The sequence below is a fragment of the Egretta garzetta genome, unplaced genomic scaffold (genome assembly GCF_000687185.1).
Source record: "Egretta garzetta isolate BGI_Z169 unplaced genomic scaffold, ASM68718v1 scaffold256, whole genome shotgun sequence".
NCBI classification, from domain to species: Eukaryota; Metazoa; Chordata; class Aves; order Pelecaniformes; family Ardeidae; genus Egretta; species Egretta garzetta.
Window position 1 is genome coordinate 2,780,255 of NW_009260073.1, and position 26,379 is coordinate 2,806,633.

The window sequence follows — 26,379 nt, forward strand, 5'->3', positions numbered from 1 at the left end:
TAAATAGTAAAATCTCTTGAAAACAAGCAATTTAAAACGTTTAACCAACTCCAATTTAAAACAAACACAATTAAAATGTTGTTTAATAGTGTTTAGGTTAGAGAGCTAGGAATAAAATGCCGCATGTCTTGTTCCCAGTCCTTTTCTAGAAGTATACAAAATGAATCTGTACAGATTAAATTATTATAATTTATACAGTATTGGAGAAACTGAACTGTTGGTCTTTTTTCCTTAAATATAGCCTTCGCAAAGCAGGGACAGCACACTAGATGATGAGGCCATTGCTAGGCAACTGCAGATTGAAGAAGATTCAGAGGTAAAAGCTCTCTAAATTTGCTGCTCTATGCCAAGAGCTGATTGTTTAACTTAAAATTGTTTTTCCTTAAGAAATTAAGATGGACTTTCCATGTATGCTCTAAATAAGTGTAATAAAATTCATCTGTGTACTTAACTATTGCACATATGTGCAAACATAGTCACGCAGTTATTTTTATGGGCATTATTTCAGTTATGTAAATAGAACATCTCATTTAATCTATTTTCTGTCTATCCAGACTTTCTCTACCTGTGCAGCTGCTAAGTTGATGTGTCTATAATAATCTTCCTTTTCACACAGAATTGGCTTTCTGCTTCCTCATGTTTTTTGGTTTTTTTGGTTTTTGGTGGTTTGTGCTGGTGTGGTTTTTTGGGTGTGGGTTTTGTGGGTGTTCCTCCCCCCCCACCCCCTTTCATTCCCTGGCATGAAAAATTAAAAGCCATTGTCATCCCTGATTTGTTTCACTTGTCATCTGAGAAAAAATGTCAGTGACCCTTACATATGTGTCCTAAACTTTCCTGTTTGAATCAATGCTAATATGAGGGAAATATACGCTTGTCATACATACATACTTGCTTTTGGGAAAATCAGTTCATTTCCCATAACTGGTAGTGTTGAGTACCCTTTGAAATAAATATATTATACATGCAAAACTTAGTCTCATCCTTGACCTCCCCAGGAAGTGTGATGAATCTAGCTTTAATCTATTAGAAAGTTAAACAACTTTTGTCAGGAAAAACAAGGTGTTTTCTTTAATTTGAACTGATCTTACCTGTAACACACTCATTGTCTGTATGTATCATGAAAGGACTGTACTTCATTTCAGGTGTATCCCTGCCTCAGTCTGGTTTGCATTTGCTAGTCGCTGCCTGTCCCCTTTCTCACTGTGCACAGGGAAGATAAATGAATATCATTGTTATGGGCACATAAAAAATGTCTTCTGTGGCATATTGGTTTTATAAGTCATCTGTTTGAATCTTATAGCAGGCATGTTGGACTTTAAGACAGTTATGAAAGGATTTTTGTTGTTGTGTTGTTAAAACAATGGGCAATGTTTATTGGCAACAATATACACTATTCAGGAGTAGAAAGGGGCTGTGTTGGTTAGGAAAGGTGATTGATGACCGCTGTAGAGGTCACATTTATTTTGTTAGGTGAAATAAAAACCAACCTGGCTTTGTTTTTTTACAATTAATAAATAGCTTTCTCAGGTTCCATGTACAGTATTCATTCTTACTCATTCTTCTGTCAAAGAAAATCAGTTGCATAGGTAGAAATATTAAAAAGTAGAAATGTTAAAGTATGTTTGTTTCCATAAAGTAAACAGAATGGGCAAGGAGAGCTAAATTGGCTAAATTCTCCAAAATTGCCAGAATTTTTTTTCATGTGGTGTGTTGCTAGCAGTAAATGAGAATGAAACATTCATTATTGAGACATCGTAATACTTCGCAGGCATTGTTCCTACTTGTGTTTTGGGACTGCTTTTGGAAGTTTTCTAAAGCCGACAGGTTGCATCTCGGTGCAAGCTGGTTGTTGTGAGATCCTGCCTTTGAGTTTTGACTGTTTATTAAATGAAAAGGACATATAGCAATAAAAAATATGAAGGAACAGGAAACCTCTTTGAAAACAGGTTATAACCGGCTTATTAATGTTTCTAGTGCAACAAATTAAACTCTACTTGTCTCACTAGACTTCAGTCTCTCTCTTTGGGGGAAACAAGTAATTCTCCAGGGCCACTTTCAGAAATTTATTTGCCTTTAGTAAGATGCACTTTTTCCAGCTATGTGCTGTCTCATTTTAGATAAACTTTTTGTTCTGAACAGCAAATAGTTTTAAAAAATTCTAGTAGAATTAAAACTTGTCAGACGTGAGCTAAAAATATCTTTTTTCCTTTTATTTTTTTTTCTTTTCAGCTGGAGAGACAGCTGCATGAAGATGAAGAATTTGCTAAAACTTTGGCCATGTTGGATGAGACGCCGCAGAAGAAAAAGGTTGAATTATTTTTAAACTTTAGTTTTTAGAAATTGCATTGTTGGGAGCATTCTTAGTTAGACACCTAACCTTTTTTTGAGACTGTCATACAAACACATTAAAAATAGCAAGAAAGTGTTTGCATGAAAAAAACATACTTGCTATTCATACTTCCCTCCTGGATTTTTCTCACTCAGTAAATAGTGTCCTTCCTAATCAAACAGCAGGCATCGTTGTATCTTTGTTCTACCTGCTTCTGTTGAAATGGGATTTTAAGTTCTAGTTCTAATTGAGTGAAGTGTGTTGCTGAAGACTCATGCTTTAGATCAGCGATAGCTCTGTTGGTTCAGGAGGACCACATCAAGTAAAGTGAGTCAATAGCGCAAGTTGGTGAAATGTGATGGGAGGAAGAGAGGAAGGAGGAGAATACTCTCCTTGCTTTGAGAGAAGGGGCAAGCAGGGATCTTGAGAGTTTTGAGACTAACCTGAGTGTCAGGAATCTTCCCAGTTCTCGTAGCTTGTGGTGTAAGGAGCAGTAAAACATTTGCGGAGTTGTACATCAAGGCTCTTAGAATTTAGAATTGCTAATTTGAACATAGCAAGTATTAGTACTTCTAGACTAATCAAGAAACCAGTTAGGATTGAAATTTACTGTAACCTGGAAGTTTGGCCTTTGACTTAAAGAATGATTATGTGCGTGGCTGAATGCATGGCAGCTCATCTGCCTGCCTTTGGCAGAGATTGTATCCTGACTTGTGGTAGGGATCAGCTTTGTTAGATGACGTTCAGTCTGTTGTACTTAACAGTAGGGGAACTCGGGGATCTAGACTTTATGGTAGCTGGGGACATACATCTCTGACTTTGTCACTGTGTGTTTGTTTAGGCTCGGAAAGATTCAGGAGGAGAACAAGCAGTACTGAGCATCAAGAGCAGTCCTAATGTGACAGAAAGACATAAGCAGTCGGAAGGAGGTAGGACACAGAATACAGAAAACATTTCACCAATATATAATATTAATGAGATGCATTCTTACATATGTTCTCTGCCTCTTTTCAAGTGAAAGCAACAAACTCGACAAGCGAAGCGAAGAATTACACTGCTAAGCAGCAAACTAAATCTGAACATTCAAAAGGCTCTCATTTATCCCCACAATCATCTGATGGTAAAATAGCGAGAGAGTTGACAGGGAAGACCTTGCCTTTGAAACCTAGCTCTAAGCTTGTGTCTCTGAAACAAAAAGAAGAGGCTGCTGAAAAGGAAAGAAATCATCAAAGTTTAGTATAGTCTGAGGTAGGAGCTACCAAAATGAGTTTAGTTGGCTTGGTGTGGAGTTTGCAGGAAAGTAATTTTGAGATGTTACTGTTTATGTGTCACTGTTGTAACTTTGAATCTTCTGGCCAATTTTTAAGAATTTGAGTTCTGGTAAATTTTAAGTTTCTTGCAGTTGTAAAAATACGGGGGAAAAAGAAATCAGATGGAATACTGTAAATTAAATGCATGACGGAACTGAGTGTTCTTTAATGCTTGTTAAGGTATGCATGTACACTGCAAAATCAGTTCAGTGCTTTTTCACATTTAACTTCCCTGAAAAAATGCAGAATGCAGGAATTCTGACACACACTTAGTGAGTGAAAGCTTACTGTTTATGTGAGCATGGTGACCTTGTGGAGCTATACTGCTGTTAGCATGATAAATGGCATTGGTTTTTTTACACACACACACCCCCAATTTCTGAACTATATTTCTTACGGTTGATACATTTTGTAGAAATAGAATTTAGTTTTCTTTTATCTGTCTGATTCACTAATTAATTATTGAACACACTGGCAGTTATTGGCAACCTTAAAACATACTTTTTAATCATAAAGTACAAAATACCCGATTTTGACACTTAAATTTAACAGTTGTGATGGGGAGGGAGAGCCTGCAACTCTTTTGGAGGTGAGTTTTAAATAATTTTTTACTGATTAAAAAGCTTAACTGTCTCTTAAAAGTAGAAATACTACAAAGCAGACTTTATGTAAGTGTAGATCTTGTCATACCTGATCGTCATTCTGAAATAAAATGAGAATTTAAAGCAACAGTTTATGATCTAAGTGAGCATGTACATGTGAGATACAGTTGAATCTACAGAAACATGACAATAAACAACAGATACATAGTTCTAAACTCTCAGGTGAGTTTTTGAAATCTCTTTAAAAATAACAGCAAAAAATACCTCAAAACACAAGTACCAAAACCAGAATAAGCTTCAGTAATGCATGTTAATGGATTAAAAACCAGTGTTAAACTTTGATGCGTAAAAACGTCTTAAACTGATGCTTGAGTTTATTTCGTTGTTCTTATGTATGTAATATGTGTATTATTTTTTTTCCCTCCTCCCACAGTCTGTAAGTCCTGAGGATTCTGAAAAGAAGCGAATCAATTACCAAGCCTACCGAAGCTTCCTTAATCGTGAGGGTCCGAAAGCGCTGGGTTCCAAAGAGATACCACAGGTAAGTTTGGCTACAGCAGAATTCTATATCTAGAAGTGGAGCGTGTCATAGACTTACTTTTATAACCAATGAAACAAGTATCAACTAAACTATTTAAAAACTGTTGTTTTTTTTCAACTAGGAAGTACATATTGGAAAAAGCTAAATTGTAATGCAAAGCAGTGACTATGTATAAGGAAATATTCGAAGAAATTAGATTCAGTGGTTGGTTTATGAAGTCATAATGATGAAAAATAGTTACTGGTCTTAAAATTGAAGATGGCCGTGACTCGTTTGACTGACATGCTATGCTTGATGCACAGAGCGTTAAGAGTATGATCAGTCAGGTGAACAATGTGTGAGGTTTTGTTGGTAGCTATTCCTTTTAATGTTTTTTTAGCTTTTGGAACTATTACCTAGCTAGGTAGCGTAGACTTATTTTTAAAGTTTCGTAGGGTACTTGACATGGTAGGGGGTTAAAAAGTTTATGGTGAAGAGGTATTTGGTAGAATTGTATCGGATGATGGCGTTTTCTGTAATGCTCTGGTTCTCAGGGGGCTGAAAACTGCTTGGAAGGCCTGACATTCGTAATTACAGGCGTTCTGGAATGCATTGAAAGAGATGATGCCAAGTCTCTGATTGAACGCTATGGAGGAAAAGTAACTGGCAATGTCAGCAAGAAGACAAACTATCTGGTTATGGGGCGAGACTGTGGCCAATCTAAATGTGAAAAGGTGAGCCTTCCTGTGTGTGAGCCAAGTAGAAGTGAAACTGAATTGTACATATCTAACTCTGTTGATGTTCAGTATCTCTGCCGAAAGGAGGCAGTACTACCAACAAAGTGTGTGTTAAAAAGCAAAAGTTGCCTAATGTTTTAGGTTTTGCTTTGTTTTTATTTATATGTATACCCGTGCGTACACACACATATATATATAAAAACCCCTTTTTGTTGTTGTGTTCCTGAACATAGTCTTTACTGGAAAGCACTTTGGAGTGAATTACGTGACTCCTAACTTGGCTTGACTTGACTTTTAATTCTCACTTTCCAGGCATCAACTTTAGGGACAAAAGTTATTAATGAGGATGGCCTGTTTGATCTTATTCGAACTATGCCAGGCAAAAAGTCCAAATATGAGCTGGCAGCTGAAACAGAGGTTTGTTTATAATAAATGTTGAGGGTGGTGTTATGTGTGTTTGGTGTGTTGTGGGGGTTTTTTTTGGTTTGGTGGGGTTTTTTTTTGTTTTTTTTTTTTTTGCTTTTTTTTGGTTTGGTTTGTTTTTAACTGAAAAGAGTTTTGGTCTTCTGTTCTAGTAACAGTAATCCTACGATTGTCAGTTTGACTTTGTAGGTTAAAAGTATTGAAAGTAAAAATTTTATGTTTGTGTTTAAAACTTCTATTTGGGAGCTATGGGCTTTTTTCACACCTTTCATTTTTTACTCTGACATTATTCTGTATTTTAGGTTTCTGACTGAGGGGGTAATTGTATCTCCTTAGATGGTTTCAGTTTTAAACTTTTCAGTATTTATTTATTCTTTGAAATAAGTCCTTGTGACTGATACTGTGTGGTACCCAGACAGGCCCAGTATAAAATTGTGCTGTAAACATGGGACAACTATATGTAAACTGTGTATACATAACAGATTTTGTCTTTATGTGGTACTTGAACTAATAATATTAAAGGTAAATTTTTCAGGGAATACTGTAAAAGAAAAATTAACAATTTTTTTATGCACATTTTAGATTTAGTCTGTAGTGGCTGACAAGGTGTTACTAAAAATCTCTGTTAGCTCTAGCATGTTGTGCATTCTGTGCAGATGTTGCTTTGGTACTTCTGATGTGGCTAGACACGAATTGTTGCATGTAAAGATACTATCGGTGTCTTAAGGAAAAGCAACTGCAAGCTTACCAGCTAATTACTTACACTCCCTTTGAATTGTTTTGGGTTGAACACTTTCTGGAAGTGTTGTTTTGTAAGAGCTTCCTGGGTGCCTGGCCCATTTACTCCAACCTGACAATCATCAGTTTTGTGTTGGTGGTGGGGTTTTTTTTTTTGGTATTTTTTTGTTTTTATGAAGAATCAGGCTTTGTGAGTAAGGGGACTGCTCTTGGAATGACCACAACATTTCCTGCCTCTTTTTTGGGTTGTGCTACGGAACCAGGTGGCATTGTGTTTAACAGTGGTTTATTTTTCAGAGAAAACTACTTCTTTATCTGATTTTGAAGGTTTTTTATATCAATACATAGGCTTTATTACTTAAGAGCTCTTGGACATGTGTTCAAAGACAGCATGTTTGTTTACTGTATGGGTTTTTGAAATACCCCTTTAATTTTCCTACCTTTATTTTCCTAAGGCAAAGAAAGTGGAGTCAAGACCTAAAAGGACACCACAGAAAGCTGAAACTGGAAAAAGGAATTTTAGCCCCTTCAAAAGGGAAGCTGATAATAAAAAATACAAGTCTACTCCTGAAAAAGGAGATACTGTCAAATCTGCCAAGAAAGAAACCACTGCAGTTCGAAAGCTTATGGACTTCAAACGGCAGACTGTAGAGAAGAAAGAAGTCCCAAAACCTAAGGGGAACTTGGTTTCTGAGATTAATGAAGATGGAACAGAGAAGTTGCTATGGGTAGATAAATACAAGCCTGTGTCTCTTAAGGCAATAATTGGACAGCAGGGTGAGCAAAGCTGTGCCAATAAACTGCTCCGATGGCTCCGAAATTGGCACAAGAATACCTCAGAAGATGGACAAGGTGACCAGTGTGGTTAACTTCTGTGTTCTTCCGTGCTGATGGCGCTGCTTGGTTCCCTGGGCTGATAAGGGCCTTTGGGATAGCAGAGCGACTCTAGAAATGGGGAAACAGGCTGTAGTTGGATGCATTCTAGCAGCAGTTGAGCCAGAGTATTTTTTTCTTTTTTTGTTGAAGCACTGCTCCACGCCCCCTGGTCCCCTCCAAAAACCCCTCCCAAAACCAGAAAAGCAAACTCTGTCTGAAGATATTTTTTAAGTCTTGTGGTATTCTCTTAAATGTGATATTTTTTTTCCAAAAAACCCCAAAATAACCTAGCAGTAATGTGTATAAAAATGGCTTCATATTCAGCCTAGTGAATTCTTTCTCACCAAGAGAAATGTTGGCCAGTGCTAACCTGTCTGTACACATGGTGAAGGTGCAGCATAGCAACGTGTCTAAAGGGCTGCCATCGTGCATTGGGAAGAGATGAATTGTTAAGGTGCTGGTTCTGCCTGACAAGCAGCCCATGTCATGTATAGTGTCACTGCAAGTCTTAAGCTGTTTAAACCATCTTAATTTTTTCCCAAATGGTTAGATGTAGATGTGTATGCATTTTTCATATCAAGCCTTAAATTAGGAAAAACCCCAGTGATGCTTGATACCTGTAAAGATTTAAATGACGTATGCAGTTTGTTTTGTAATGCATACCTAGGTAAAACCTGGAATCTTCTTTTATAGCAAAGGCCAATAAAACCGGAGGCAAAGATGATGGTAGTGGTTTTAAAGCAGCATTACTTTCTGGTCCACCTGGAGTTGGTAAAACTACTACAGCTTCTTTGGTTTGTAAGGTAAGTTCATGATAACAGTTGTTCCCAGCACAGTTTGTTATGTATTGGTGTGTGCAGGTGGATATCCCCTGAATTACCAGGGTCTGCTCCCAGCCTAGTTCCACCTGCACGGGACAGGGTTACAGCTGAAAATGTGTGGATGTTTAGGTACCTTTATCAGGTCTGGGGTGAGAATATAGCAATGGGTGTCTGTGTTTATTTTTGTTATATTGAGAGGCAGCACACTGCAGTATGTTGAACAAATGGAAATGGTTTTAAAAAACTATGAGCATTCAGCATTAGTTCTACAAGTCAGAGAATATTTGCACTAAATTTAGTGGAACTCTAATTCTGTCAAGCTCTTTGGAAGTTTTGGTGACAGACTCAATCATGGCTTTTATGTATCTAACAACGATATCTTTCCCAGGCTCGTTCTAAATTCAAATACTACTTTAGGATGAGAGAAGTTGACAGGGCTGTGCGTCCATTTCTAAATCTGAATTCAGAAATTAGTTTTTCCTAACTTACTGGAACACTGTGTTCCACTAACTCTGTCATGAGAATCAGCTGAGAACTCCATATTGTAGAAATACCATTAAAGCTAACTTATTAATAGTGTTGTTGGAACAACTTACAGATTATTTTTGATCTTCTGACTTGCAAGAACTTTCTTAGAATGGGATGCTACCAGCTTGGAAGAGTTGAGAGCTATTGTCAACTATCTGATGTTTGCACTGGGAAGGAGTGATAACTTATCTCAACATCTGACTTCTGTAGAGTAACTCCCAGGTCTTGTGTCGTGTCCCCCCCCACACTTCAGAGCTTTGCGCCAACCAGCTGATGCTGCACCCAAAACCAGACTTGCAGAGAAGCTGGATGTGCTGACTTCTGCTCGCTTCTGCACTAGCATGGTCTTTTCCTGCTTCTAGTTTCCAACCTAACTTGCTCACAGCTGCTTCAGGTCTCTGCAGAGCATTTCGCTGTGCTCCGCAGGAGTAGCCAGGAAAGCTGGGCTGTTCAAGCTGTAAGAATGGAGCTGTGTGTGCCTTGCTGCTGTGCCATGGCATGCCCCTGGCAGGGGGGTTTGCTGATCAAGGAGCAGCTGAGTTACTTTCAGGGACCGACGTGTAGCCCAGCCCTGTTCTGAAGCGTTAGGACTGCTGGGGGAGCTGTCTGTTTCCTAGCTGTTAAATAGTTAAAAGCTTCTCTTCCCTTCAGCTTTCAGAGGGATGTGGCATGTTTCTTGTCCTGACTCTTTGTGTGTGAGACTTCAATGTGCAGCTGGAAATACCATGGAGCTTAGCCAGCCTTGGCTCATAGTTCTGTTTCTATCCCTGGTGGCGGTTCTGGTAATCCTTCAGAACTAAATCTGTGCTACTGACTTCCCCCCCACCCCCAACCCAAAGCTCTCTTTTGGGCATATCTGTTCCATGTCTGGTTATAAATATTTTTGGAATGTGAGGAAAAAAGGGTTATTAAGGAGAAAAAGGACTCAAAGCCACAATTTATATGTGAAAATGGTGTTGCAAGAGCTTTCTTCTCGAACTCTGAAATGCTGTTTCTAATTTTGAGTATGTGTATGCTCTTTCACTGATCTATGTTCTCGTGTTTTTTTGTGTTTTGACTAGGAACTGGGGTATAGCTATGTGGAGCTGAATGCCAGTGACACTCGCAGTAAGACCAGTCTAAAGGAAGTAGTTGCTGAATCACTTAACAACACCAGTATCAAAGACTTCTGTGCTGGTATGTCTGTTGTTTGAAGGAGGATTTTTGTTGTTAAGAGCTTACAGGAGGGACAGAGCTTCCTTATTACACAACAGTGTTAGGAATTTAAGTTGCTCATCACGTGGCGGGATGGTTTCATTTAGTAAGCTGTTTTATTTCATCTTCAGTTGCATAATTAAATATCGCTATCAGTAAAATCTGTTGTTAATCCGCACAAACCACTCAAGAACTCTGCAGTTGCTCTTCTGTTGTATGGGACTTGTTTCTTGGAAGATGACATGAGGTTATAGTCAGTTCTATTCTGTGAACATAGATTCACCACCACCTCAGTTGTGTAGGATGGGCTTACCTAACCTATAAAGCATTGGGTAAAACTCTGAGGAAGACCCTATTTTATTCCCATCTCATTTTCTTGTCCATATTCATTTTCAGGCACATCCTCATCAGTTAGCGGGAAACATGTATTGATCATGGATGAAGTGGATGGTATGGCAGGCAATGAAGACAGAGGAGGGATTCAGGTGAAACTGCTATAGTTATTAGCTAATGCCATTGCTAAGAGTGCATACCATATATAGCACAAAATATTTCAAGCTAGTCTACTGTCCTCAACCCATGGTCCATAGAAAGTTTCTGCAGAGTACAGTTTATTTGACCTATTTTCGAAGCCTGTCTTTGTGTAAGAAGAATTACGCGTTGGTAGAGGGGGGAAAAAGATACTTCTGTAAAAGAAACCTGGAGTGATGAGCTTGGGTGTATGCACTTTAGGTGTTTATTCCTGGACAAGTGAATTTATCCTAAGGTCTGTGCTTGCTGACATCTACCTGCAGTGGGAGTTTTGTAATCTGACTGGGACAGTTGCTCTCTTCAGTAGGCAGTAATGCTGAATAAACAATGTGGCACGGGCGGTATTACGCTTTGTTCTCCTCAGCAGCTCCAGTTTTAGCTTCTGAAGATTTCCTATGGTCACGAGCAATAATTTGACAATAAAGGGCATACAGATCCTCAGTTCAGATGCAGGTGTTTACATTGCAGGAATATGAAATTGAACTGAATTGCACTTTCATTAGAGCAGACAAAGTTTGCTCTGTAAGCCTAATAATGCTGAAGCCTCAGGGTTGAGCTCTTTGGGCAGGGAAGAGCTGATCTCTTATTGCCTGCTGCTTTGTTGTTTGTGGCAGGGTGCAGTCAGAAAGATGCGTGCTCCCTCTGGGCAGAGGCCAGGTCAAACTGGCCTTTGGACAAACGAATATAATTCTGCAGGTGGACTGCCCTACTCTGGGCTACTGATCTTCATTGCTTGATGAAGAATGGTCCAAACATCGTTGCTGAAAGTGGGTAGACAGCAGACTTACTGCAGCTGAATAGAATAGCAAGTGAAAAAAGTAGGAGAGGGGCTAGATTTTCACTGTGTTAGAAACATGATTACCGTAGGAGGAGTTTTAGAGACTTAGGTCTGTCAAGGATCTGATTTACGGCAGGGACTAATGCTGCTTGGTGTGACATTTTAATCAATCTCTGAGGATTCTAATGTAATTGTTGTATTGTGTTTAAACCACAGGAGTTGATTGGTTTGATCAGACACACAAAGATACCCATCATCTGTATGTGTAATGATCGCAACCATCCTAAAATGCGTTCGTTGGTCCACTACTGTTTTGATCTTCGTTTTCAGAGACCTCGTCTAGAACAGATTAAGGTAAGAAGGCTGTGGCTGTGTGGGCTGCCCTGAATTACCGTCAGTAACTTCTGTCTTCACGTGGCAGAACTCAGAGAGAATTGGAAACACCACTTAAAACTTAATGGATCAGTGTTCATTCAGTGAGTTACTCTGCTTTTCAAAATGCATTGTCTTGAGTTTTTCTTCCCAAAGAATGAAGTATTGCAAGACATTCCAGCTTTAGAAGTCTATCCAAATATATCCAATATATCCAAAGATTTTTTTAAAATTATGTGCTTTTTTTTGTACACCAAGGGATGACTTATGTTTATGAGAGGAAAATTTTAATTATATGTGCTTCAAAAAAATCCCTAGAAAATATACTAGCGCTCTTTCATAGGTGTGTCAGTGTGTTCTGTAGGGGGAAGAATTCATAGGAATTCTGTTGACAGTTTCTCAATTGTATGTATTGCAGGGTGCCATGATGTCTATTGCATTTAAAGAAGGTTTAAAAATTCCACCACCTGCAATGCAAGAGATAATCCTGGCAGCAAATCAGGACATCAGACAGGTCAGTGCCAATTCAGCATCAGCATCCGTTCAGGGAGCACATCATGTATAAGTCCTTGACTTGGATATTACTATGTTTATGTATAGAGAACAGGCTGTTTTCCACTCAAATCTTCCATCTAAATGCTGTTATGCTACCAAATTGTCAATTTTGGTTTTTAGGTTTTACATAATCTTAATATGTGGTGTGCAAAAGATAAATCATTGACTTATGATGAGGCTAAAATGGATGGCAGCAGAGCCAAAAAGGATATCAAACTGGTAAGTGTAAAATACTGGGTTGGCTTTTACTTTAGTATTCTGATATAATCGCTGGGCTTTATAAGCATCTTCTGAACTGAAGCATTGATAGCGTAGATGCAAGGAGCTGTCAAACTTGCCACAAATAGTTGAAGAGCTGTAAATCCAGGACTGAGTGTATTTTTTTTGATGTACCAGTCTCTTATGTAAGATGCAATTATGAAGCTTGTACTTCTCATCCCAAGTCCTCTATTTAGGAGATAATTCTCTTAATATCGGAAGTAAAACTCCATTCTTGAAACTGGTAAAGCACTAGGAAGGGAATACTGGATGTTGAACTTGATGAGTCCAGATATTGTTGGGTACCATCACTAAAGTGATTTTGTTGATGTGCTGTGTCTCATCACTTGTGTTAACCTGCAGCCCTCTGATGTCTTGAATATCATTTACTTAGGGCCCTTTTGATGTTGTCCGGAAGGTTTTTGCTACTGGAGAAGAGGCTTCTCGTATGTCTCTTATAGACAAATCGGATCTTTTCTTCCACGATTATTCCCTAGCACCTCTCTTTGTCCAAGAGAACTACGTACATGTGAAACCAGCTGCTGCTGGGTGAGTTATTCCATACCCTGAACTGACATAGGCTTTTGTGTCAGGGAGTAAAACTAGGCTAAAACCTATCTGGATATTTCTGCTTTGCAATGCAATCAACTTGTGTTGTTTTCCAGAGGAAATCTGAAAAAGCACTTGGTGCTCTTGAGTAGAGCAGCTGATAGCATATGTGATGGTGATATAGTGGACAGACAAATTCGTAGCAAGCAAAACTGGAACCTTCTTCCGACGCAGGTGAGCACTTACCCCATTTTACGTGCTTTGTGTGTGTCCAGTGTAAAAGACCGATCCCTTGAAATTGGTGTATCATTATAATTTTGACTGGTAGAGTTCATACTTCATGCAATGTTCTGTTGGCGAGTAGACCAGCTTCCCATACTTATAGTGTTGAAGTGAAACGAAGTCTTCTGAAACTTCAAGAAGCTTGAAGTTTCTCTGTGGAGCACGTGGCACGTATCACTTCTGACATGCAGTTACAAGCCTACTCCATTTTATTTGTGTGCTTCCTACCCCAGACTCTCAACAGGCCAGGATTTCTCCTAAAGCACAGAGTAGCAAAGCATTGTCGCTGCACTACTTTTAATGACCACTGAAACCTTAACAAGGCTTGTGCTTAAAGGATTATGACTGCTATCAGAGAACGTATCGTAGATTAAGTTGGAATGGACCTCTGGAGGTCATCTAGTTCCCCCCCTGCTTAGCGCAGGTCCAAACAGCTAAGCTGCTTAGGAACTTTGCTGACTTCATGTGGATTCGTGGTGTTCTTTGGAATTGTATCCTTCACCATCTCCATCTGCTGGAGACTACAGCCCTTGGTTGTGTGAAGTCAGGTGTTTGTCTGACTGCAGTCTAAAAGGAGAAATGAACAGGCTTTTTTTTTTTTTTTTTTTTTTAATGGCTTTTAAAACCCAGGTAATCTCAGAGATATTTTAGAACATGGTAACAAATAGGGTGGTACAAGAGATGAAGCTGTAACCTAAAAGGGATTGAACAGAAACAAGCAACCAAGAAACAAGTTCTCCTAAAACGAGCTGTTTCCCCTGGGGAACTGTATTCACGACCCCCTTCCCTGCGGGCAAGTCGGGTAGCGTGTCCTGGTGTCAGTGAGACTCATTGACTGCGTGTTACTTTTTCAGGCTATTTATGCAAGCGTTCTCCCGGGGGAGCTGATGAGAGGTTACATGTCCCAGTTTCCTGTCTTTCCCAGCTGGCTGGGGAAATTTTCATCCACAGGCAAACACGATCGGATCATTCAAGAACTGGCAATGCACATGAGCCTCAGGTACGACTGACATTCCTCTTCCGATTTGGATTGACACAGGTATTTATTTCTCATGTAGTTCAGTTACCGACTGTTAACTCCTTGCTGTGCTTGGCTGTGAATATCCTCTCCTGCTGCTGGTGACGCTCTCTTAGCACTTAATCTGGACAACAATCAGACTGCAAAGACTTTTTTAGTATAGTCATGAGTACTATGACACCCCCCTGCCCCCCCCGGCTGTTGTTTCTCAGTTAGGGATGTGTTTCCCCAGACTGTTGGGTGTTGGAATGCCTTGCTGGGGTTATCCCAAATGCAGGCATGGCAAAAGGAATGGCACGGTACAACTTGCGGTTGACTCTTAGGGCAGCTGATAATCCATTTGCTGGGGGCCTGCCTGCAGGTTGCTTTGTGTTTAGAAGTGAGTGGTGGTGGCTGTACAGATTTACTTACTACTTTCAATTTGACAAAGAACCCAGACATGCAAGAGGACAGTGAACATGGAGTATTTGTCATATTTGCGGGATGCACTTGTCCAGCCCTTGCAAGACTTTGGAGCAGATGGTGTACAAACAGCGATAACGTTCATGGACTCGTACTGCTTGATGAAAGAAGATATTGAAAATATCATGGAAATAAGCACGTGGGGAGGCAAGCCCAGTCCTTTTTCAAAGCTGGATCCCAAGGTAAAACTAGTGATTTTTTTTCCTTGTCTTATGGGCGTGCTGCTGGAAGGCTGAAGCTGGTGCAGCTGCAAATGAGCAATTTTATTAACTGTGATTTAATTAATGGCAGTCTTTGCAGATCAGCTGTCCAACATACCACTGAAGGGTTTGGGGGTATGTCCCAAAAGGCAGTCAGGCTGTGCTTGCTCGGTGGTCTGACACCTGTTCCTGGTGTAAGGGATCATTGGCAGTCGGCTGTGTCTGGGGCATAGAGGTAGAACAGGGAAGGGACCTGGAAAGCTGGTACCTTCCTACAGGCAAACCACCCCTACGTATAGCAGGGATGCACAGCTATTTGTTATGCTGTGGGCACTGAGGTCAGAAGCTGGCTCCCAGCTTGCACCTTTTACCGTCCTGCTAGACTGAACTGCCAGACCGGGGGGCGATTTGTGTGGGGCTCTTCTAGTATGCAGCCAGTCTGCTGCCTCAGTGGCTGGGGCCCTTGTCTGGTACAAGGGGAGCTTAAGCTCAGGTCCCTGCTACAAACTTGGCAGGTGTGAGATCTGAACCAGGATCTCCCCCAGCCCAGGTCAAGACAGAGAAGAATCTTCTCTGCTGATAACTAAACCTGTGCTCCTTGCTCCAGTGCGCTGCTCCAGTGTGGCAGGGGTTTGGTGCTGCTGCGGGTGGCTTTGGTGTAAGTGGCTTGGATTAGGTGGCAGCAGAACAACAGTGCTGAAATTATCGGAGGCCTAAGTGAGAAGCATCTGAAGATGCACAATTTATCTGAGGATTGTGTGGGACTCGCTTAAAATAAGCCTTCACCATACAGCTCCCAGATGCTTTCTGCGTCCTTTTAAGATAGTGTCCTCTTCTACAAACCTTTTGTCACATCTTCCCAAAGGAAAGATGATCTGGAATCTGTAGCCAAGAGTTGGTTAGCTAACAATCTATGGTTCCTAAGCTGATGCTCATAGTGTTTCTTTTCAACCCAACAGGTCAAAGCAGCTTTTACACGTGCCTACAACAAGGAGGCACATCTGACTCCATATTCACTTAGTTCTGTTAAGACATCTAAAAGGCAGTCGGGATCTGCAGTGACCTTGGAACTGACTGAAGACTTGAATGTGGAAGAGATCCAGTCTGATGAGGATGAGCAAGATACTGTTGAAAGTGATGCAATGATTAAGGTGACTTAGTTTCTGCAGTGTTAAAACAACCACACTAAACTGTTTCCTCCTCAGTTACCTCTCTGGGACTTGTAACATCATCTGAACTAAAACAAACTAGCAAAAAAACCAAACAGAAAAAACCCATAGTAGATGTAAAATACATCATCTCTCAACTTTTGAATTCCTAATTACTAGTAGTGTGAAAAAGTCTTAAGTGATTTCCGTCTGTTATTTTCTGCTTGAATGTTGGACCAGAGTGGGGCATCACTGGTGAATACCCTATCTGATTCCAACGCTTAGTCGTATTTTGGATGGGGACGGTGCCACTGGTAAGGAGCAGCCACAGCCCTTTGCTTGTGGTCATCACAGGGGGCAGTTCTGTAACGCCCTTGGTACGTATCGCTAAATTGGGGAACTGCGGCCAGCCCTTCTGACTGGCCGTTGTAGAGTGGCATTTAAAAACTGGATACGTGGAAGGGGAGGGGAAGAGCAGAGATGGGTTTTTTCTTTCAGCACTGAATGCGTCTTGGCTTAGGCTTCTGTCAGGTTGCAGTTGGAATTCAAATTGTCTGTGTGTTCTGTTTGTAGCAAAAAAAGGCGAAGTCTTCCAAGATGTCAAAAAAAGAGAAAAGCGAAGAAACAACAAAAAAAGAAGGGAAAAGAAAAGAGAAAACAAGACATTAAACAGAGTAAAATCTTGCTATGGATGCAGCTTGGCTTATCTGACTTCTGGCAGGAAGATGAAACCGGTCTGGTGATGGAGCTGGGAAGGTGGAACCAGTGCATTGAAGACGCTCCTCTTATAGAGGTGATGTAGCTACTGTACTCTCTCACTATGCAGTGCTGTACTTACTCTTAACGTGCTACAACGTTACAGGCTAGAACTGTCCTCATACAACAAACACCGCGGTGCGTGAACGTGATGAAAACGTGATGCTTAGTTACCTGGCATTTATACCAAGTCTTCCTAGGACTTCACTTGCTTGGGTCTTTTTTTTTTTTTTTTTAATAAGTCCCCAATATTATGTGCTGAACTCTTGTAAATAGTACATGATACAAAACAACCCCCCAAACCTAAACTGCGTATTTGTACATTATAGAAAGTAAGCAGTGTATAAAAGTACAATAAAAAGTTTCACAGGAATCTTCTAAAATTCTGGTTAAGTTCATGGAGCGTTCTGTCTCTCTTTTCTTCTAAGGGCCTGGCTTTCCTGCATGTACAGGATGTGGTTATATTCTTTTCCTACAACTTCCCTTTTGCTGAGTTAAAGACACAGAAAAGCAGTGAGGGATTTAGTTCCAAGCTTGGCTTGAGGAGCCTGTGCTTACAAGTTGTATCTTTAATCAAAACCAGAAAGGAATATTTCGGGATTAAGAAATGTGTCATAGCAAATAGTCATGAAAGTCCAGGACTGATGTTGAGAAGAGAATACTAGGGTTTGGTTTGGTTTTTTTTTTCTTACTGCTCACGTAACACAGAATGCCCCTTGGTTTTGTCTTTGGTGCAGATAAAATGCAAATTTTGCTTGGTAAGAATCATCAATAATCAGTTTTATTACTATAACAAATCAAAGTACAAAATTTATCAAAAGCTAAGTATTTACAGGCTGTCACAAAATAGAAGTGGCATGGTGGTTGTTACGAGATCCTAGTGGGGAAAAGATGTGTAATGTAGTGACAGAGCTTTCCTCGCTGCGTGCCAGACAACACCTGCAGTTCTGAAAATAGAGAGAGGCAGTTAGTTGTATCCCAAGCTACAGAGACTGTGACAGCAACCTGCAGGGGTTGCTCAGACAGAAGAAAAACCCCAAACTCTAAATTGTGGTATATGTGATTTTTATAATATCACTTGTACGTATGTTATTTAGACTGTATAGGTCAAAGCTTTCACATAAGGTGTTTGCACTGGTAAATCTGCCTTCAAATGTCAAATTAGGGAGGGACTTTGTTAACTGATTTTCAGTTGCCATTCCTTTAACAGAACCGAAGTGTTGGATCGAAGTCTGTGGCATAGAGCGAGCAGTGGTTTTCTCCTTTGAAACAGGAGTATTTCAAGCCAATACTAAGTTGCTTGTGACGTATTCTTAGATTCTGTTAAGCCAAGACCATGTAACCTCCATTTTAGATCTGCTCCTTCTAGTTAGCATATCACGCTCTTTCTACGCTTACGTGCTTGTTGGTAGATCTGTAGAAGGATTTGACAATGCTGAGATCTTCAGCCTGTTCTCTGTGCTACTAAAGCACAAGTGGTGTTCAGGAACAGACTCCAAACTAGAACAGGGTGTAGAGGATAATGTGATCCTAGAGGTAAGCTTGTTTAAAGCCTCATGATCCTAGACGTAAGCTGGTTTAAAGCCTCACAATGGGAATGGTTTAACCACTGTGTTACTTGGAGTAGCAAAACCTACTGCTGTTTGCATGCCTGAGGATAGAGCTGAGCCTCAGTTACCTGAGGCACACAGCCGGGCTGTAAGTTAGATTCTGGAATGCTGCATTTCCCTTGCTGGGAAACACTCCCCCTGTCCTCGAGAATGACCCTGTTAAGTAAAAACTACAGGCTCTAGCACATACCTGAATTTACTGCTCCCCGTCTTCTGGTTTGAGGTATTGTGTGCAATCACTTATTTTCTTAAGATGAATGATGTTAATCCTTTCAGAACACATTGGACACATGTTTTCAGTCTGTAACATGCTGTTTGAAAAGAAGGGTGACTGGTCAAATGATAATTCTAATGTTTTCAAAGGAACAGCTGGGCCTGGGGCAGGAAGCAGAGACCTACGCTGTATAACAGGCCAGAGCAACCGCTGCTTCTGTCTTGGCAGAGCAAAGGTTGGTTTATTTGTTTTTTAACATTTGAGAACTAACATCACAACAGGAACGCTGCTGCTGTTCACATGGGCATGAGGAAAATTTGTGAGTTAAAACGTACATGAAGGAGCTTAGGCTGGAACATGAAGTTTCTGCAGCTTCACCGTTCCTGACATCTGAGGAGAGCTCTCTAGTCCCGTTCTCTCACAGATGACTACTGAGGAGAGGAGGTAATTGCTGCCTTTGTCTGTCCCAGTACTGCCCGGGTTGGGTTTGGTTTGGTGACTGCTGCTGCGCCCGTGTTCCCCCTTGCCCTGGTAACGGGCTTTCTCCCTGGAAGGACAGAAGCCCCCCACCCATCTTCATAGCTGCCTCTGCTGTTGGAGCCCCGCGTCCCTGGCTGAGTTCATTCTTTATCATAGTTTTTGGTCCACTTTGAAGGGATGTTCTGTGCGTGTGTGAGATGGAACTACTGCGTAAGGGAGATTCCTTTTTCCACCCTCCACCCCCAGGTATTACATGTTTTTTAGTACCAAGTGAAGCCGTTTGCTGCTAAAAGAAGAATAAACATTGGAATCCTGCAGAAAAAAAAAGAACCAAACCACTTACTTCTTGAATTCTGAATAGAGGGCAGGGAAGTCACAGTGTGGGCAGGCCGTCCAGTCGTCTCGTACCATATGCCGACCCTGCACGCAAAAGCCACAAGTGATTAAATGCATGCGCTGTCCTAGTACACCGGGTGTTCAGTTTTGTACCTGTTACTGGGAAAAAGTCTCAGCAACTGAGTTCTAAAGATCTTTAGAGGAATTAAAACCCTGAAGCTGTAAGTGTTACTGTAGTTTGATTACTGCATAAATTCTGTAGCTAAAAAATGAGCTCTCGGTGAGATGCAGAGTTTTCATTATAATTTGCATTCCTCTTTTTTAAAAAAAGAAAACTAAGAATGTATTGAACTACAACTTTTAAAATCCTTTTAGTTTGGCAATTCTAGAATGTTATCTGTACATCTATGTCTAGAGATGTTTGTAAATCTCCTGGGATTTCTGGTGTTGCGTATGACATTCAAAAACTGCCCCCAAAGCCTGAGCCCAGGAGGTCACATTCAATGCTTGCCGAGTCTGTGAGCATGCTGACTGCCTGGCACTCGCCTCTTTAAACAGAAATTATTTCCTCTGCTTTGGTATTGTTTATTAATTTGCTTTTGATCAAAAGGATCCATGTGTACCTTTTCAATACTATAAAAATGCAACAGCACCTTGAACTATATTGAGAGATTTATGCTCCAATACAATATGCAGCAGCAGACTGTTCTGACACTGACTCTCGTAAGATATTTAAAAGCCTTGTGTTTTTTTTTCTTTAAGATAATACTTCTGAAATATACTGGTCATCTTACTCTGCTAAACTAATAGAGTAAAAAAATAGATCATTCCTATTTTTTTGTAAGACTTAATTCTTTAGTTTTAATAAAGAATTTTAACTCTAACATTTGATTGCTGCTCAAGTAATTTTTTATTTTGCTGTAATTCTGGTATCAGAAATCACTTGAACCTAATGAAAATAAAATGTTAGCTACAGAGTAGCTAACCTCAGTATAAAGATTTTGTACTGATGGTGATACCAGGGGGATGCATGGTACAGGTGGGGTACGTTTCCCAGTGGAAGAGCCTTTTCAGTACACTTTAAAGTATCCTGAAACAAAAATGTTAGAACTTCTTCCTGTACGGATCAGCAGTATAAGAAATGCTGAGGTCACGCATCTAGCTTGAATCTCCTAGCAAACCAAAGATGTCCAGATGATATTTTTAGAAGGAAAGGAGAGCTTTGTGTTCAGGCTCACGCTGCAGACACTCACCGTTGCAATACAGTACGGGAGATTGTTTTTGCAGCCGGGACACAGAAGTTCGCACTCTGGGAGCTGGAACGCGCAATAGGGACAGGCGGTTGTTGGCTCCTCTGCCTCTGTTGTGTCTGGACGCCTAGAAGTGAGATAAATGCGAATAAAAACCTCAAGCGCTTTGAACTTGAACAAAGGTGTTTTACAAGGCCTTTGATATTTAGCAAGTGTTTTTTCTTGGGAGTTATTTGCATAGCTTCCAGTTGCTATTTTATATTCTACTAGATAACTATCAACTGAGCTTCATCACAATTATGTAAACTGAGAAATAGGTTATTTTCCATCTAATTTGAAACAATACAACCTTTTTAAAGCTGTAACAGATTATAATACTTTGAAAGATTTCAAAACTCAGGGTCTGTATGTATAGAATACAAAGCTATGGTTTCTCTATTTCAGTATTTTTCTGTGACAGGAGTCACCACAAAGAATTGAAGTAACAAGACCTAAAACTGGCATCTTTGTAGGGCTGTGCAGCTCATAACCCTGCCTGTCACAGGCTCATTCTCATCCCTGTGTTGGTCAGAATGATGGTCCTGATCCAGACATCACAGCACCTGGGCTGCAGGGGGGGAAAGAAACCTTTTCTTAATGTTTAATCTTCTATGGAACATTTATAGATGAAGAACTCAGATTCAATTTTAGCATATTTTCCAATGAAGAGGATATATCTTTCCTAATGTTTAACCCTGGTAACCTTGGAGACACTGAGATGGCTTCCTTAAGTTATCGTGATACTTGTAGAAAAGCTGATTTCCCGTTTTATTACCCTGGGCACTAAAGTGGGCCTTTGGCTCCACTTAAGAAATCTGAGGTGTGGCTAAATATGATAGATTAGGAATGGGTCAACATGGCTTTTAACATTGATGTCATATTTTAGAAGCTTACTAGAATGTTCTAGGAATATTAACAAGCGGGCACTAGAAGAACTTTGCATGACTTTGGAAAAAAAAAAGGTTAAAAGCTGCTAAATAGACTAGGATAAGCAGTTCTCAGAGTACACATCTGTGGTAACCTACTGCTGAGCTGCATGCCCATAAAATGTAAGTGAAAATAATGTGATGACACAGGGGAAGCCAAAGCAAGGCCTATTGGAAAGAAGTTTCCACATATAAGATGATGGACTCTGAACTGCTGTTGCTTAGGAACAAGATCTTGCAACTGTACTATCTGCTATGAAAACATCAGCTCACATTAAAAACAATCAAAGCAAGTCAAGTAGGCTGGAACAGAGACTCATTCTGCTACTACATAAATCCATGGGTTGCCCACATCTAAAATACAGTATGCCGTTTCGGTCCTGCCTCCTCCAAAAAGGTTGTAAAAGTTTAAAAAAAAAAAAAAATTCTATAAAATCATCAGTGACCCAGAAAAGACCAGCTCTCTCCCAGAAGGAAGACTATAAAGCAGCCCATTAAGCCAGCTAGGGACTAGTCTTGACACAATGGAACTCCCTGTCACAGGTCATCCCTTGCTAAAAATTTACGTGGCTCCAAGCAGAGACACACACTTCCTCCTTTGGCAGAAAATACTGGCTTAGCATCTGGCAAAACAGAACTTTTGCTAAGGAAGACAAAGTCAAGAATTCATCTATTTTATTTGCCCTTCCATTCTTTCTTATCTTAGCCATTTACTCAGCAGAGTAGTCAGCCATCACAGGCACACATACACCGCCGATGCTGCCGTCGCTAACGGGTCACGTGTACATTCCTAACCAGAGAGCAAGTAAAGCTGTATGGGCAAGATGGAAAATGGTACTGCTGCTCAGGAAGCATTTTACATGCATGCTGCATTTAAGGTTTATCGCGCCCAAGAGAACAGAAGAGCCTTTAATTTTTTGGGGGGGGGGTGGTGGTGGTTGTGGTGGAGGGGAGAGGAATAGTTCTTAGCCTTCCAAATTTAAGACCACAAAACAATACGAAAACAGGATAAAGCCCACAGGCTTTATGAGCAAAAATAACATTACAAATGAAGCCTTAGTATTGTGTATATTTGAAAGTAGAGATTAACACTGCTCACCTGACCATTGCTTCAATTTTCTTTTTGTATTTAAGATCTATTTTACTACGATACTCAGGCCTCATCAGCATAGCAGCAAAACTGAAGGCTGAGTTCTTCAATCCTGCTCTGTGACACTCGATTACAGCTGATGTCAAAATTGGCACAATGTCTGTAAGAGAATGAACAACGTCAAATATTTATTTACCAATATTAATGTTGAAATCCTTTGAGCTAATAAACAACAGTATTTTTCTTCTTCCTTGTGGTACACAGTTGCACAATTTGTGCAATTCCTGTAACACTACAGAAGAAAATCGTGGTTTCACCTCTCACTGCCTTGCCTTTCTGAAACTCAGCATGGCAGGAGGAATGTTTTGATTATAACCATTTCTCCCAAGTCTGGCCTGCGCTGTTTACAGTCTACATTTTACATGTACCCAAAAAGTGTTTTCAAGAGAAGATGGATTGAAATTTTGTTACAAAGTCGCAGGACCGATCAGTTCCTTCCATACGATCCTGAGACTTGGTGCGTGGTTCAGGCAGCTCAGCACTGCAGTTACGGTGGGCGAGGGCAGATTAAACTGCAGGTGAGGAACCCAGCCTGGCGGCTGTGTATCCAAGGGCTATCCTGTGGAGGATGGCAGAGCACACCGTGTATTTACACTGTGTTGTGTTCCCTATAGGATCACAGGAGGAGAATGATTGAGGAATTGTCCCATAGAGCACAGCATGCTCTTCTACGCTGCCAGTACTCACGTGATGGGAACTTGCTGATGTTGTTGGCTACGCGTATAAGCATACGTGCTCCCTTCACGTGATCACCACGTTTCACATGAGTCTGGAATACAGCAAACATATTGAATTAACTGCAGCCTTCAGGGAGCAATTCCTGCAGCCTGCTCGTGGCGTTCATCCTTCCGGGAGCTACACGCCTACGGCTCTTTCATGAAACTGAGCATAGGCGTATCATGTGCTAGAGAAAGGACCAGAGACTTGAGAGTGGCTCTTTCCCAGCACAGGCTTTCTGGCCTTCAGCCCACTCTTTGCTTGCTCTTGCCTCTCTGCTAGCAGACGGGGAGGCCAGACGCTGGCTGTAGGCTGAATGGATATCCTGATGGGCCGTGGGGTAACTACTAGAAATCACCTGAGCCCCCCTGCTTAATTGAATTTACAGAAAAGCAGCGATCTCCTTATGAACAATAGTACTAGCAGCATAACGTATTTGTAAGTATGAAAATGGAAATATGAAAAGACATATGTAGGTTTTCAATTATTCATCATTTAAAGAAAAGAATATGCTAATCAAAGAGGCAGAAACAGCCAAAAGGTACGGGGTTGTCCTTATTAGCATGCACTTGGATTCTCTGACACAACTTATATGACAAACTAATCTATGTATACAGAGCATCCATATGTACAGTTCCATAAATCAGACTGTGTGATTTATGCATAAATTCAGTTTCTCAATACATTACCTTCACTAAAATATAGCTGTGTAGGATCATCAGGTTTGTAGCCATCTCAGAAGGAATTTTTATCTTATGGGTCTTTAACTCTGAATACATACTGAAAAGAACATCATGCGCATTTCGGTAGTTTCCTTAAAAACAAACAACACTGAATAGTAAATTAATTTTTCATAACAATAAATATCTTTACTATTGATGACTATCATGACATATATGGAAGCTGAACAGGAAGTTACGTTGATTCTTAGAGCAAAACATCTGCATGGTAATTTTTTTGGAAAGTCACAAGCAGTTGCTTGTCACAGTATCCTCAATAATATCCATCAGGGACTTAAATAAGGAAAATAATAACACTCGGAGAAGTCATCTGAACAGTAGCAAAATACTATGTGGATGACAATTCCATACAACGAAATTTTAAAAATGGACAATGCTGTATCCAATACATTGCTTCCACAATAAAGAGGAGAAAGGGTATTTTTAGAGCATTTAGATATGTTGCCTCTGTTTTTTCAATATCAGATATTCAAAAGCTGTTGTTTAAAATAACATACTTTTACTTTATCATTTGCTTTGGCAACTCCTTGCCTCTGCAACCAAACAAACTCAAAACCTTCAAAGAAATAATTAAAGTTTGAATGTTAATTCTCTAGAATATAGTGCTTCAAGGCTACTATCAAGGATTGTCCAGAAACCACAGGATTTCATTAAATTATCCATGTAGCTGAAAACAACCAGTGCTTAGTATCGTTAGTCTACTCTTAGCTAGTTGTTTGTTCTTGCTTTGTTTGGTTTTTTTTGTTTTGTTTTGTTTTGTTTTTTTTTTTCATTATTAGAGTGTAAGGAATTCATAATCTTTGCAGTTGGAGGCATTTAAAGGAAATTTCAGGTTCAGTTATTTCAGCAAACTTTTTACTCTATAGAGCAATTTGTTATGTGTCGTTACACACTGCAATTGAATTAACCAGTGGATTGTGTGAGGCAGCTAAATATCACTCCAGGATTAGTTGGTGGAAAACAACATTAATTTTTCATGCTGTGTTACTGACTCACAGTATCACAGAATCACAGAATCACAGAATCGCAAGGGTTGGAAGGGACCTCAGGAGATCATCTAGTCCAACCCCCCTGCTAGAGCAGGCTCTAGTTGTGAGAAGCAGTATAATAGGATCAGTCTTAAAATCATGTGATTACATAAAAACAACTTAAAGGAAAACTGCACATAAAAGGGCATAGCCAAAATAAAACACCAAACGGTTTGACTTTTAAGGAAAGAATAAACTATATTGGTGTAAACTTCAGAATCAAACTGACTGAAATCTCCTGAAGGAAGAAGGGGACAATTTAAAGCCGTGCCTCTGTGGAGGAAACAGTTACTGCAAGATTGGTGATTTTAATGAGAAAAATATTGTGCTTGTTACACTGTTGCAGAACACATCTATGCTATTAGGGAATATGAAATACAGTATGGGGTGCTGCATTTCAGATATAAGTTTTCAGATTCAGAGAATCTAATAAATATATAAACCATGTCCTGCTTACATAATTTGCACAAATGCATTATTCACTGCTATGACGAACTGGGAGATCATGCTTGCCAAGGGTTTAAGAGATTTTCCACTCCTTAGGCCAATGTTGAGGAGCAGTCCATAAATGTTAATTTGCCTGGGCTGTTCCCCAGGCTGCTGTTTTTCATTTATAGATATTTTTTCTTAATTTACTTGAAATGAAAAGCAAGCAGTGTTATGGTAGGGCTGTTGCTATGGCTACAGAGGAGCACGAATAATGGAGGCACAGCTATTTTGCTTCTAGCCCTGTCCCTTCCTATTACTTTTTTCTGTTTCTAATTTCAGCTACCTATTACAGGGAAAACAATGCTTAAGTAAGCAGGTGTCGGATCTTTCAACAGAAATCATCTCCTGTGCACATCTCCCTACTAAAAATAATCATGTACAAAGACTAAAGGATCAGTATCTAAGTCGGAAAC

At 40.1% G+C, this 26,379-nt stretch overlaps 2 protein-coding genes across 2 annotated transcripts in view; one reads left to right on the forward strand and one right to left on the reverse strand.

Moving 5' to 3' along the window:
• RFC1 (replication factor C subunit 1) overlaps positions 1 to 19,594 on the forward strand; it is a 41,537-nt gene extending 21,943 nt beyond the window's left edge. The window contains 20 exon segments of the mRNA XM_035896731.1: positions 242 to 316; positions 2,230 to 2,307; positions 3,171 to 3,258; positions 3,345 to 3,577; positions 4,675 to 4,782; positions 5,316 to 5,495; positions 5,811 to 5,915; positions 7,115 to 7,511; positions 8,229 to 8,338; positions 9,946 to 10,060; positions 10,475 to 10,563; positions 11,604 to 11,741; positions 12,178 to 12,273; positions 12,435 to 12,533; positions 12,967 to 13,121; positions 13,238 to 13,355; positions 14,258 to 14,403; positions 14,852 to 15,065; positions 16,043 to 16,234; positions 16,805 to 19,594. Of these exon segments, the coding sequence (XP_035752624.1) occupies positions 242 to 316; positions 2,230 to 2,307; positions 3,171 to 3,258; positions 3,345 to 3,577; positions 4,675 to 4,782; positions 5,316 to 5,495; positions 5,811 to 5,915; positions 7,115 to 7,511; positions 8,229 to 8,338; positions 9,946 to 10,060; positions 10,475 to 10,563; positions 11,604 to 11,741; positions 12,178 to 12,273; positions 12,435 to 12,533; positions 12,967 to 13,121; positions 13,238 to 13,355; positions 14,258 to 14,403; positions 14,852 to 15,065; positions 16,043 to 16,234; positions 16,805 to 16,900 (2,832 nt within the window). The 3' untranslated portion in view covers positions 16,901 to 19,594.
• Positions 17,207 to 26,379, reverse strand: part of WDR19 (WD repeat domain 19) — a 45,374-nt gene continuing 36,201 nt past the window's right edge. Inside the window, exons 30-34 of the mRNA XM_035896730.1 lie at positions 24,399 to 24,523; positions 23,680 to 23,761; positions 22,942 to 23,092; positions 20,881 to 21,004; positions 17,207 to 19,711 (exon numbers count right to left, since the gene is read on the reverse strand). Coding sequence (XP_035752623.1) covers positions 19,631 to 19,711; positions 20,881 to 21,004; positions 22,942 to 23,092; positions 23,680 to 23,761; positions 24,399 to 24,523 — 563 coding nt within the window. The 3' untranslated portion in view covers positions 17,207 to 19,630. The remainder of the gene's footprint in view (positions 19,712 to 20,880; positions 21,005 to 22,941; positions 23,093 to 23,679; positions 23,762 to 24,398; positions 24,524 to 26,379) is intronic.